The sequence below is a fragment of the Andrena cerasifolii genome, chromosome 5 (assembly GCF_050908995.1).
Source record: "Andrena cerasifolii isolate SP2316 chromosome 5, iyAndCera1_principal, whole genome shotgun sequence".
NCBI classification, from domain to species: Eukaryota; Metazoa; Arthropoda; class Insecta; order Hymenoptera; family Andrenidae; genus Andrena; species Andrena cerasifolii.
Window position 1 is genome coordinate 1,337,058 of NC_135122.1, and position 14,780 is coordinate 1,351,837.

General features: G+C 33.9%; 2 protein-coding genes and 1 long non-coding RNA gene across 4 annotated transcripts in view; 2 read left to right on the plus strand and 1 right to left on the minus strand.

Annotated features, from left to right (window-relative positions):
• LOC143368818 (uncharacterized) overlaps positions 1 to 14,780 on the plus strand; it is a 252,712-nt gene that overhangs the window by 90,397 nt on the left and 147,535 nt on the right. The gene's annotated exons all lie outside the window — the stretch shown is intronic.
• LOC143369410 (uncharacterized) lies at positions 2,636 to 3,087 on the minus strand. Its single transcript, XR_013085401.1, has 3 exons — positions 3,011 to 3,087; positions 2,821 to 2,933; positions 2,636 to 2,748 (listed from the first exon to the last, which is right to left on the minus strand). It is a non-coding gene; the product is annotated as an uncharacterized LOC143369410 (long non-coding RNA).
• LOC143369382 (filamin-A-like) overlaps positions 2,935 to 14,780 on the plus strand; it is a 111,365-nt gene continuing 99,519 nt past the window's right edge. Inside the window, exons 1-2 of one of the 2 annotated variants that reach the window (XM_076813250.1) lie at positions 2,935 to 2,977; positions 5,719 to 5,859. In XM_076813250.1, the coding sequence (XP_076669365.1) occupies positions 2,950 to 2,977; positions 5,719 to 5,859 (169 nt within the window). In that variant the 5' untranslated portion in view covers positions 2,935 to 2,949. Of the gene's footprint in view, positions 2,978 to 4,612; positions 4,845 to 5,718; positions 5,860 to 14,780 lie in introns of those variants that run through there. The other variant, XM_076813249.1, reaches the window with a different exon arrangement.

Consider the following 14,780-nt stretch of genomic DNA (forward strand, 5'->3'; position numbering starts at 1 on the left):
GACGTATTCCCGGATATCCATTTTAATGAAAACACTAGTAGGAAACTTTAAAGGAATCCAAAATAATATTGTACAGGATGTATCTATGAATTTGTATATGAGTTAGTATATATGAGTTAGTGTTATAAAAAAAAAACGATAGAAGTGTTGAGATTGGTATTAGGTAATTCATGTGCGTTTGGTCAATCACCTTCCTCATTCTGGCTTCTTTCGTGTCGATATATTTGTAACAGTTTAAGTGATTTAAAGTGACACGAATATTGCAACATCCTGTAGTTTCATCGAATCTCAGTTGTTTGCAATTAGTCAAGAGGCGAATAGGCACAAGCTCGATTTCTTATGTTACTCATGTTACCCTTGGCACGCGTTTCATGCCTACTAGTGAACTGATCCGCTTGCTCGACGGCTTCCTGCGAAAAGTGGAAACAGCGACGCGATTGGAAGGGAACTCAGGATGTTACGCGCCAAATTCCTCTCTCTTCTATCTTAAGAATTTTCAAATTCCTTGCACGTGATAATAACTTATGCAACTATGCGAGAAGTCATGGAAGTTGGATTGAAAATTTAATAATAATACTGGCTATTAATAGAAACTGGGGCAGTTAAATGTACCAAAAATTTATATCATTTCTCTAAACTCCGTGATCATTATTATTTATTTCTTCCCACCTTTCTTTCTTCCGTATCTGAGGTACAATATCATGCTTTCATTATGAATTTGAAATACGAACTTAAAAAAAAATATGAAACATGAACATTATCGAAAATTTAAAATACTTATGAAGTGGGGCACAATTACAAATTCTTTCGAATGTAAATGCTTTCTCTACGGAAGTACAATTGAGGCCCATGCAACAAGGGGCTGGGGCTCCATCTGTATCAACTTAAAGTAAATTAGAAAAAACTGTTGATAAAATTATTGCTTTGACTTAAAATTAAAAAGAGTAATTAACACTAATTGAAAAATATATATTTTCACAGAATAAGTAGTAGTTATTGAGTTAATAAGTTTTTATTTCTATCTTTGGCGAATTTTGCAATCCTGGAGCTGCCCAAAACAAAAATATTGCACAAAACAGTAATGGGCGCAGATTCAAAATTTTCAATAAATCGCTCATTTCTTATCGGATTTGTATCAAACGTGCATCAAACGACGAAGATTTTTTTTTACATATATTACAACTCATAACTCAAAAACTGTCAAAAATGGAGCTACACCCGTCTTTTTGATATCTCCTTAATTCTTGCTCATACATGGTTATTATTATACTTAAATATTATCATGTTCTTGATAAAGATATACAGTATGAATGATAAAATTATTCATCTTGTAAATGATTATTAATTATGCATAGGGAATTATGTATTTAATCATTAAAATTCAAGAACAATTGTAAACACATTTGTCAAATATTCTTTGCAATCTATTACATGAAAAGAAACTGTTGGACGAAGAAAATCACTTTCGTCATACTGATGGATTTATTTTCTACTACATTAATGACATCGTAAAAGTTATGAAAATTTCACGTGTACCTCAAGTGATACTAACTGCAATGATTTTATAGAGAATACGTGATCGATTGGATAATCTGTTAAGTAACAATTTGTTGAATCGACACAATTTTCAGGACAGGAAGAAGTACATGATTCCAATTCCTATATGTTTTGTAGTACATTTTGTTGTAAATTACTTATTATCCGTTATTTATTCGCGATACTAATCATTGGCATTTCAAAACGTTTTTAAGCAAATGAAACATCCGGATGTAAGTATTTTTAACTCGCGGCATTTCTTTCATTTATAAATACAGTGTGATCGCAGTAATATGGTATTTCATTGAGCTTCGTCTGTTGTATCGTGACAGATTAAATTTATTATACCTAATAAATTTAAGTAAGTGGTTAAAATTTCAGTAATAGGAAATACCTATGTCATGCGCAGATATAGAATTATGTATCTCTTCGAAGAAGGTGAATAAATATGAACAATAAAAAATGTACTCGATACTGAAACTGTTATGGAATGCTTTCTTCTTTCTAATATTAGGACTATGACGACCACATCTTCTGAGGTAAACTAACGTTCATTGTCAATCTTTCTTAAATTTTTCAACTGTTTATTGGTATTTGCAAACCATCAAAAGAGCATGTTCTAAGTAGGATATAAATCTTTGAATGGTACAGTTATGTCGATGATAAATATGAAATACAATTGATTTCTTAAGCTCATAGAAAGTAACGAAGCAAGAAATCACACGTATGTGACAACTACCGTCAATGTGTTAAGAATCTCCTGGTTTTAAGAGTCAATTAAGTGAGCAATTAAACACTAGAAATAACTACAAAAGAAAGGTGTTTAATGACATTACTGCGTACCGTCGATATAAGAGACGCAAGAATGGTTCTCCAGTTTTGGAGTAAGGATATAATCTTTATTTTATTTAAGCATACGCCTATACGCCTGTGTGGCGACTTGAAACGTTCGTTCGGTGTGTGTAGTCTTCGGTGCGATAGAAGTAGCAAGATTTATTAGACACAAGGCGACCACCGCGTGACATATAATCTGCCGGTAGGTGTTCTGGAAAAAAAGGTCGCCCGGGCCGGCATCGTTCGCCCGCTAGTGATTCCCGTGCTGTCTTGATCGTCAGTCGCGCCAGAGATATACCCTCGAGAAGTCGATTGACGCCGCAATTCAGCTGGAGAAGTCTCAAAAAACGCCCACTCGTGTTCGGAGTAATTTTGCTGCTGCAACCATTCGTTAAGAAGAGAAAAGTCCAGAGAGAATTTTTTACGGTGTAACTGGTTCGGTCGGTCTACCTTCTTTCGCGATATAGATCCATACCTCCACTATTTACTGTCGCTAAACTCGAGAAACCGTTCTCTTCCATATTTGTCAACGCGCAAAGGCTTCGTTTACCCCTCTGAGAAACCTTGATAGGAAGTTTTATGAATGAGAAACACGTTATTACGCACGGTACTTGACATTCAATTCTTCTTTCTAACTCACGTCTGATTATCTGATCTGTGATCGCTGGGAAATAGTATCCTTGTTTTCCTCAACGTCAATAGCTTTATCGACTAATTTTAGCCTCTAAAATGATTTGGGTGTACACGTAGGGACTTTGTAACGCACAAGTGTGTCCCCTTTAAAAGTACATTTCTCTGTTTTCGCATTATCGCCTGCGTTGCCGGACATTTTATTTAACTTTCAGGTACTCTTAAGTAGTAGTACAAAATTTATCATAGAACAGGAAGCACCTTTTCACACATCGCAAGTGAACAAATTATCTAATACTGTCACCGAATAATTTTCCGTCCTTTCATTAATCCGTCGTAATCGTGCTCGTATAAGCCGAATGATCGTTTCTTCTTTGTCGTTTCCTTGGTCTTCACATCGGTACTGTAGAATTGTGATAAATTCATTAGATACCGTTGCGAGATTGTGGTTCACGTATCAAGTATCGATATGTAATAAACAATATCCTAATATCGGTTTGTGTGTAATATTAGAATGTTCAAAGTTTTCGGTAGTTGCTTAAAAACTTTTCTACTAAACGTGTGTGCTACATGAAGGTTGAAAATTATTACATATATACTGAAGAATTAGACTCGTATAACAGTTGACGACAGTAGTTTTCTAATGAATATTGATCGGAAAAATTCACCTCCCCCGCGCTATGTAAATGTTTTTTTTTTTGTCCCATCGAAAAAAATGATACTGATTCCAATCAGATGCGTTCATATATATTTCGTAATAGGAACTGGAAAAGATAGTTTCGTCTCCTGTAGAAACACACGGCGTCAAAGAAGTTATTCTTAGAATGACGGAAATTTTATGAGGCAACGTTTCTCTTTCAACTTTTCCCTGCTTATAAAGCGAGGCTCGTCTCACTTCTTCTTATCAAAATACTTAAAAAAAGAAACATGAATTTTATAATTTACGCAAATAAACTGTTTCGCGTGTTTCTAATTTAGCGTTAAACTTCTGCCAGACGTTTCCAGTCGTGTTAGAGAAGGAACCAATTTCTATATTCTATCTTTTAAAAAAGAACACGAGAATATTTTGAAGGAGAACGAATTATGTATATTCTATTTAGTTTAACTATCCCTTAAGCAGTCTTTACTTGAATCATGTTCTTATTTAATTACTAAAACAATTTTTGAACTCAACATATTTAATTTCTATTGCAAATTTCGTTGGTGAAAAGTTTTTCAAATAAATTTATTTATTGAGTTTAACGTGTATAGATGATACATGAGAAATTTTAATATAATTTCTGAATTTTATTCTTAAATAGTCAGTCCTCGACTGTGTGATCTAGAAAATTGTTTACACGTTGAATGTTACTAAGTGTTAGCAAAGTACTCTGTATTAAAAAGAGGTACAGGTTTCAGTCGTTGTTATTCCTGCATAAAGCCATGTGAAATTAATATACGGTTCATTCTCGCTCCAGTGATTTTCCGTTCCTTCCGATTACTAAACATTTGGAATAGGCAAATAATTAGGTTAAATAATCTTAAATTATGTCGAATTCAGAAGTGAAATTCGATCCACCGATTGGTTGCATCAACGAGCGTGTAATGCCAATGGTATCAGTGAGTTGACCGAGTTGAAACTTTGAAAATGATTTGGGGGGAAGAGGAGATTGAAACTACGTGGCAGGAGTTGTCGACATTCTACAGACACGGATTGAAGAGTATTACATGCAGTCAGTGCGATAATGCTGTGTATGGCCCGGTCTGTTATACCAGGACTGATCCAGAGAACGAGGAACCGTCGCCAGGACTCGATTTCGCTCCATTAATTTTTCAGAGTCTTTACTACGTGCAAACGAAAAAAGGTTTCAGTGCTCAGGAAATTATATCTACCGTTAATTTGTTCTATGTTACGCACAATATTAATTGTTTCGAATACTAATTGGAATCATGGTGCATCGGGATATTGTGTGGTGGAAATCGTAGAATGTTAATCATCTACTAGCTTAATCTAGTCTTCGAATAATATGATTATATATTACTCTCCTGGCTATTATGCTGCAGATGATAAAACTAAAGTGATTCCTCTTAAATAAATATTATTATTGTGTTCGCATTAATTTAAATTTCAATTACATTGCTTGTTACTTAATGCGCTTATGCTATACTATTATTAGACAAAGGAAATTAAGATTTTCTGCCCGTAAAATCCTAAAATAGTTTGATGCGAGTTATTTATATATCTAGGTACTCGGAGAGTTTTAGTTGACTTTTACATAGTCCCATTGACATACTGTATGAAAGATAACTAATAAAGGTGCCCTAAAAAAGTGCAAGCATTTTGCATGCTCCGATAGATATTATATTGTTATTAAATCGTAGACTGTACGACGTTTATCAACAGCAGAAGTTTTATATTTCCATAGTGAAATTGAAATGATTCGATAATCTACACAAATCAGCATGATTTCTTAATCTTTTAAGTAGTCGAAATTATCGTGTGCCTTAGGAATTTCAATAGTTTTTTTTTATACAGGTATAAATAATCCGAAAGTTCTGTAATACAAAGCCAATTTAGATTTATCAAATTTTACTAAACGTATGCTTCAATTTTTTAAAAAATAAATTTTTTTCTTGTAAGCACCTGTTTCTTTCTATAAATATTTGTACTATGGCATTCATGTTTTCATACTCAGTGATATAAATTAATAATTGTAAAATTTTATCATATTATTTCAGCCGAAGTAAAAATGCCAAGTGGAAAAATGGATAAGCCAGTAATTGAAGATAATCACGATGGTACTGTGTCAGTTAAATACGGTCCAAGAGAGGAAGGACAGCATGAAATTTCTGTAAAATTTAACGGCGAACATGTTCAAGGTTAGTTGAATTTTGTGACATCTTCAATTACGTTGCATGCATTATCAATAGGATAGTCCTTAGCTATCGGGGTAAACATTTTCTTTTACTTCTTGTTTTACCCCCCTCAATTGTGCCACTTGGTGAGAAAATAATATGTGCAAAATTTCCAAGTGATTGGACAAGGAGAACCCGTGCCGCATTTGAGTCAAAGTTTTGAAATATTAGTGATTTCCCGTCAATTTCGAAAGTAATTGTGTTCGGCTATTTTGGAAGTATCAGTGAATATTTTTTAATAAAAGTATAATTTCCTAGGTGTATAAGGGTATCATTTGTGTGTGACTTCAAACAGTATACTTCAAATCTTTGAATTGTACCATTAAAATTAGTGTAGGGATAACGCCGCGTCTGACAATGACCCACTGTGTGCAACTGCGCAAATATAGATTATAATATTTCCTATGTACAAAACTTTGATTATTTATTATTTGCTAATAATCATATAAGTAACTATTAATAAAAATTATGAACAAAAGGTGATTATTTATAAAAGGACAGTCCTCACCGATTTCGACGATCTTGCAATATGTTGTCCGGGTCATGATATTGAACAACCTTTTCCTATACATGTTGCCGTCGCTCGGCTTTAGTTTTCGGGATATTCGCAAAAAATCTCATATGAATATCTCATATTATATATTCATGCTTTTCTTTTTTCTCTCTTTCTCTCTGTCTTTCTTTCTTAATATGCGTCCGTTTCTCTACCTCATTTTGTAATTAATTGTACCAAAGGATTGTCTAACCCGTCTATTGTAATTAAAATTAAATTAAATTAAATTAAATTAAATTAAATTAAATTAAATTAAATTAAATTAAATTAAATTAAATTAAATTATATTAAATTAAATTAAATTAAATTAAATTAAATTAAATTAGATTAGATTAGATTAGATTAGATTAGATTAGATTAGATTAGATTAGATTAGATTAGATTAGATTAGATTAGATTAGATTAGATTAGATTAGATTAGATTAGATTAGATTAGATTAGATTAGATTAGATTAGATTAGATTAGATTAGATTAGATTAGATTAGATTAGATTAGATTAGATTAGATTAGATTAGATTAGATTAGATTAGATTAGATTAGATTAGATTAGATTAGATTAGATTAGATTAGATTAGATTAGATTAGATTAGATTAGATTAGATTAGATTAGATTAGATTAGATTAGATTAGATTAGATTAGATTAGATTAGATTAGATTAGATTAGATTAGATTAGATTAGATTAGATTAGATTAGATTAGATTAGATTAGATTAGATTAGATTAGATTAGATTAGATTAGATTAGATTAGATTAGATTAGATTAGATTAGATTAGATTAGATTAGATTAGATTAGATTAGATTAGATTAGATTAGATTAGATTAGATTAGATTAGATTAAATTAGATTAAATTAGATTAAATTAGATTAAATTAGATTAAATTAGATTAAATTAGATTAAATTAGATTAAATTAGATTAAATTAGATTAAATTAGATTAAATTAGATTAAATTAAATTAGATTAAATTAGATTAGATTAAATTAAATTAAATTAAATTAAATTAAATTAAAAATTAAAAAACAGCGATCAGTAGTTGGTGTGGGTTAGATGGTTTAACAACTCTCCCTTTTGGGAGATTTAAGATAAAAAATGTGTAACTTTTGGGAGATTTTAGATAAAAAAATGTGTAACTTTTGGGAGATTTAAGATAAAACATATTTAAATCTCCCAAAAGTTGGCAGTCCCCCTTACGGCAGGTCGCTAAACCATCTAACCCACACCAACTTAACTAATCACAGTTTTAACAAATAATCCAATTTTTGTTTATAGAAAATATGATAATCTATTTGCGTAGTCGCGCGCAATGGCTCAGACGCAGCGTTATACTTATGCTAATTTTGAGTACTTATACTGTTTGAAGTCACACACAAATGATACTCTTATAGACCTAAGAAATGGTACTTTAAATATTCACTGATACTTCCCATATAGCCGAATACAATTATGTCCGAAATTGCCGGGAAGTCACAAAAATTTCAAAACTTGGACTCAAATGCGTCACCGGTTCCCATTGTACAATCCCTTGGAAATTTTGCACATATCATTTTCTCACCAAGTGTCACAATTTGGGGAGCGGAGAGAGACAGAAAGTCAGAAGTTAAAAAATAAGGACCATCCTAATTATCAAGTTGAGTGAGATAATATCAACCACAGTGACAGAAAAAAGTTTTATTATTTTTAGGACAAATTGTATGCGAATCGACATATTTCTGAAAGAATAGTATTTGCAGTAGTATTTGATGACATAGTATTCATTATATAACATTAAATATACCTGCATACATACTGAGAATACAATATTTGATTTGTTTTATTTCTTTCATGAAATATTAAATCTACAAAAATCCAATTTGTTATTTAGTTGCACTTTATTATTCTGTATTAACATTGAATCGGGAAAATGTTTAAATAATGTGATATTCGTTGTTTTACAAACAAACGAACAGCTGTTAAACTGAACACATTCATACACTGTTAACCATTCTATTATGCTGTAATATTACTCTTAACTAATACAAAATATTTTATACATTATGCAAAACATAATTCACGCAGGCATCTCCCCAAGTTAGGGTGTCCCTTATAATGACTTTTTCTAAATTTAAGAATTCCGTCCAAGACACCCCCTGATTTATTTCCCTTTGGCGTGGTAAATATATATGTACAATTTCAGCTCGATCAAACAATTCTAAACTCTGCCTCAAGAGGCTCAAAGTCCCGAACGAAACTGCGGTCTTGCAAACAGCTGTTTTTTAAATATACAACCCTGTATGTAAGCAAATATGTGATGGAACTGGAGTTGGAACTATCGATTTTCGATATCTTATCGATAACTTATTGATACTTAACGATATATCGACAATATCTTTAAGATATCGTTAAGTGATGAAAGAACGAAGGTGGTAGAAGTTTCTCCAGTCTTTGGACTGTGGCGGTAAAATATATATATGTTTTCCAGGAACCTTTGTTCCAAGTGTACGATTATTTTCTAAAGGTGGACAAAAAATAAAAGGAAATAAAAAATTTATAATATATCGAAACTTTAAGCTTTTTGAGGCAAATTTTGCGTACTTCCTTAGCACCAAAAGGAATAAAATTAGTGGGCGTCCCAAGATATTATCGCACCTTCGATTCTAAGAGAAACACTACCCCAAATATTACCCTGACTTACGTGTTTGACGATTTTGTTAATCAACTTCAAAAGCAGGAGATTCTCAATTCGTCACGTATATTTCATTATGTATGTATGTTTGCGCATAACTTTGTAACGCGTGGACCGATTTGCATGATAATTTTTTTTTTTTTAATATTATCTAGATCCTCTAGGATTATATAGAATTCCAGTTTTAACCCGGCAGTGCACACATGGAGGTCTACTAGACCCCCAACCGTAGAACATCTTATCGCCGTCTGTTGTTTCTGTAGCAATGGAGTTGACACTCACAAGGGGAGGACACCATGAGGTAGACACCGATTTTGATGAGCCTTGGCACGATGAATCTATGTCGAAAATAAGTAAATAGGTGTCCGAGCGTTTCTGCCAATGGGCCTTAATAATAGAGACATTTGCATGGAAATTATTAAAAATTTCATAGTGGCCGTGGGGTTTTTTTAGTGGATAAAAATCCCACACTACCCTGGCGTCCGTGGGAGATTCCCTTTTGGAGGCGTTGGGCGCCTTTTGAAGATGTATCCACGTTAAAAAAAACTTTATAAATTTTTTTTTTAACTTGAGGAAATCTTCAAAAGGCACCTCGACTCCTCCGGAGGGGAATCCCTCGGTGGCGCCAGGGTAATATGGGATTTTTACCCATTAAAACCCCACGGCCACTATGAAATTTTTAATAATTTCCATGTAAATATCTCTATTATTATCTCGGACACCTATTTACTTATTTTCGACATAGATTCATCGTGCCAAGGCTCATAAAAATCGGTGTCTACCTCATGGTGTCCTCCCCTTGTCAGTCTAGCTTCCAGACACATTGTTCGCATTCAGTTCATTTAAAAAATAAATAAATAAATTGTGTTTATTAATACTTTTGCCGTATATTATGGAGTAAGTTTAATGTTCGCTGAGATCTGTATAGTTTGAGTGTTAATAAAGAGTCGTAAGCACACAGATGTTTTTTATCGTGGTCAATCAATGTTACTTTTTACTGGGGTTCCAGGAGCATCCAACGTGGATACTTGTATTTTTAAAGTCCATCTATGCACCAACGGGTGAATGTACGTATGTTCGCGCATAATTTTGTAACGCGTGGACCGATTTGCATGATTCTTTCGTTCTTATATAGAACATATTCCCTAATTGGTAGGGTAAACGATACAGTTATTGACCAGGGTACAGAAGTTGACCACTTCAAATTTCTGTCGCCATAGTCTAATGAACCTGCGCGTTTCCGCATCAATGATGCACTTTGAGCAGAAAAGACAGTCCTACCTTTCGTTTCAACCAACAATCGATGATTTCAGTACAAGCGTTCCGCCGTGAAATCGTCGGAAAGGCAAATGCGTAATTTCAACTCTCAAAGAAGGTAACGGCTTAGCGGGCATCTTTAAAGCGGCGACTTCTTTAATGAATGTATAATCATTGTTCAGTTTTGTTTACCGTGAATGGCATTGATCATAATATGTGACAAGGACTCAAAGTTAACATTCTTCATACGTCCAGTACCGAACGTGATTATGTTGTATTTTACGGGGTGTTCAATAACTGGTTCGGCGAATGGACAGTAATACAGTTATTGACTATTCGTAATTTTCGAGCTAAAAGACCGCGATGAAAACTGATTTAAATCTTTCAAGGCACGGGGCAATGTGCCTTGCTTTTATATATGGTTTCGGGTATACACCTCCGATGACTTCTGATTTTTCATTGGTACGGAGGTCGGTACGATAATTCGGAGATCAAAGGCGCTTGACGAAAGAAAAAAGAAAAGAAAAAGCAAAAGAAGAAAATGAAAGAGGTAAAGAGATGCAAAGAGAAGGAGAAGAAGAAGAAAAGAAAGAGTAGATGAGAGAGAAAATTAAGAAACTAAAAAAACGAATGAGAAGCCAGTGAGACCGCGGTAAAGTGCACACCATACGTGCACACGAAACTTACTCTGCCCCAAGAAAATATGTCTTTGATTTTGATATGTTGACAGATAGTTTCAATAAAAGTGATTTTAAAGTAAAAAATATGCCATTTTCTTTTATATTCAGCAAGTGGTCAACGACTGTACCTGGACCGGTCAACATCTATGTCACGACCGGTCAATAACTACAATTTTGAGTTATGTTTCTTTATAATAGCATAACATGGAAACTACTGATTTCTCAAAGTTTCTTTGGTGTTATAATCATCTTCGATACTGCTCTTTCCGCCTGGTATAACAAAACTTCATTTGTAAAATTCAAGTTACTTATTCCATAGTGTTTACCTAAACTAGAGCTCTTAGGTGGTCAACTACTGTATCGTTTACGCTATCATGATGAATGGTTTTTAACCAACTTCAAAAAGGAGAAGGTTATACATTCGACCTGCATATGAGCCGTTTATTTTGAAAGTGCCCTAAGTCTATTTATATTTAAAAAAAATTATATATAAATATTTAATACTAACTTCAAGTTGTACACGTTACGACAGTCAACAAAAAACAATTGAAAAAAGGACTTAGGCCACTTTCAAAATAAACGGTTCGTATCATTCTTTATATGTTTGTCCGCGCACAACTCCTCAACATACGGACCGATTTTGATGATCTTTTCTTTTATTCGAACCAGGGCTATGCTTCGGTGGTCCCATCCCACACTGCATCAATATTGGTCCAATACTTTGCCAGTACTGTTTAATGAAAACGAATTTGAGACATCCTTAATCTCACTTTTTTAAGTTGTTTATTTTGGGAATTTTCGGTTTCTAGCAAACGGTTCTTTTGTTTTACGAGCAGCTACTTTTGCAGGTCTGCCCATTTTTCATTTGCCCATAGTTATATAACTTAAATATATATAAGTAAAAAATAAAAACAAATTTACAAAAATTAAAACCGACTTAAAAAAAAATTAAAAATGCACTAAAAAGTAAAACATAACTTTTTTCCCTCATTTAATCTACGACTCTCAATTTTTTGAATTTGCGCCAGATTTACACAGTACAAATGATAATTAATAAAAAGAAATGATTAATTCAAACAATGACTAATTACAAGACACAAAGAGCACTGAGAAGAAAAGAATTTCTCAATATTCGTATGTAAAATAAACGGTCTTAGCCAGTCATACTTGACACTACAATTCTCTAATTTTACTTCCAAGTAATGTATCGCATATAAAACACAGCTGCTTCATATTCGCCTTCTACTGGATATAAATTTAACAATATACCATAATATATAAGGACTTAAGATAAACTTGTCGATTAGCATTAACATCACCGATTTCGATGACCTTGAAATATGTTGTAGGGGGCATGATTCTGAACAACTTTTTCCTATACAAGGCGGTCGGCCCTAGTTTCCGTGATATTTGCAAAATTCTTTACTTAGAATTTCTGAGCGCGACAGAAGCATCGCATGACGGCGCGTAACATTTGTTTGTTTACGACGAAAACAGAAAACAAACAATTGTTGCGCACTCCACTTTCCAACTTGTCCCGGGTATTAATATTGGTTGGGACTAGACCGGCGCGGGGGTCGCACGTCCGCTTGCGGACGTGTAAAGCATGGTGGCGAACCGATGTGAGTTTGGGGATGCTAAAAATGAGACTGCAAAAAATTACGTTTCAGAACCAGAGGCATCCTAATATCCGGCGGTGCCGGCGCCGCCGACCATGGTCGAGGTATTGACGGGACCCTCCCCACACACCCAACAGGTGCTCTTGAAAGCACCCTCTTTCTAGCGAAAAAATTATGTTTTAGTTAAACTCACATCGGTTGGCTACCATACTTTACGCGCCCCCCGCACTAGTCTAGCCCCAACCAATACTAATACCCGGGACAAGTTGGAAAATGGAATGCGTTGTGTCGAAATTAGTCAACAGAAATACTGTACAGAGAGTCGATCGTGGTAAGGGGATTAAAAAAAATCCCTTTAAATCCACGAGGAAAAGTTTACCAAGGTTTTTTGCGCATATCTTAGAAAGTAAGGCCGACCGCCGGTTACATGTATAGGAAAAATTTGTTCAGAATCATGCTTCTACAACATATTTCAAGGTCATCGAAATCGGTAATGGTCATGCTAATCGACTAGTTTACCGGATTTAATTAGTGACAGATGATATTCAGAGTATTTTTCACTATCGCGTTAGGCTCTTTACAGAAAAGATAAAATATAATCATAGATAGCAAGTATAAATACAGTTTGTTTGTTAACCCTCAAACACCACACTGGGTCACCGTGACCCAGGCCGTTTGGAAGATTCGTGGCCATTACTAAACGGTAAATGGTGGGGAGCTGTTGTAATGGGGAGAAGAACTTTGGAACCCCTACTACGAATTCCGCACAACGAGACCCCTAATTTACCTGAAGAAACCGAGTGACATCGTGAAAAAGGTTTATGGGTCACGGAGACCCAGTGTGGTGTCCACGTCAGTATTTTCGGAAAAGTGGAGTTAACAGTTGCTACAGAACATTATTGTTTGTTCAGTGGTTTGTTGTTCCGGCAGTATTTCTACACTGTGTAAAGTCGAACTCATACTTTTCAATTGATAGAAAGTGTTTAAAATGCGATCGGCCGATGTGTAGGGAATACGTGGCGAAAATATGTTGCGACTGTTCTTTGTGTAAATGAATGATTTCATAGTGATTAATACTGTTTTTATAAAATAAATTATTATTCCAACCATTTCATTGTATAATTTCAGAGAACATTCGTTCGGAAGAAGTAAAAAATCACTTGACTTTACCTCTCGAAATAATTGTATTTTTTTTAAGCAATCATAATGACATATATATTTTCTTGAAATACGACTCAAAACCTTTCGATTGATGAATAATAAAATCCTCGTACCTTTTTTTTTAGAACAAACTGCGATTAAAAGAAGAAAAAACGGAACTTTCAGAACACGGGCATTTTTTTCTCAAAATCTTGAACATCAAAAGTTTTTTTACCAAACTCTAGATAATATTTTCCATTTCCTTATTGTCTAACGAATTGATTAAAAACAAATTGTTTAAATCGGTGTAGAAAATCCTGATATATAGAGGAAAGACGATTCTGGGTCGCGCGGACCCAGTGTGGTGGAAGCGTAGGAAAATATAATGTGGTGTTTGAGGGTTAATATTTGTACATTTTTTTTATAAATTTCAGTGCAATGTTAATAATTTGATTTTAAAATTATATCTGGCGCCGACTTAAAAAAATTGAGAGTCGTTGTTAGGCACAATCGGGCCTGACGACTGGGTTCTGCGGGTATGGCACAGCCAAATGAACGACATGTTATTTGCCCAAAGAAAAGCTTTTATTGCACGATTGCCTTCAACGCACTCATAACGTTTTTGCCGGTTCTAGAACGATCACGACTCGCACGCCTCCTGTACCCGTTTTTCGCACTAACCACCGATTCACATTTACACGTTGCCAACTTACATAACGCTACAGTCGTAGATTATATAAGGAAATTTTTTTTTACTTTTTAGTGCATTTTTACTTTTTTTTTAAGTCGGTTTTAATTTTCTTAAAAATTAATTTATATTGGAAACAGAGTAGAATACCTACCATAGATATTGTCTAGAACGTACATTAGTCGAAAACCAGTTAAAGATATTACTTGTTGTTAGATTTAGATGTAGAAATATTTAAAATCTGACAAAATAAAATTGGCAAATATGTAATTGGTTCCTAAGTA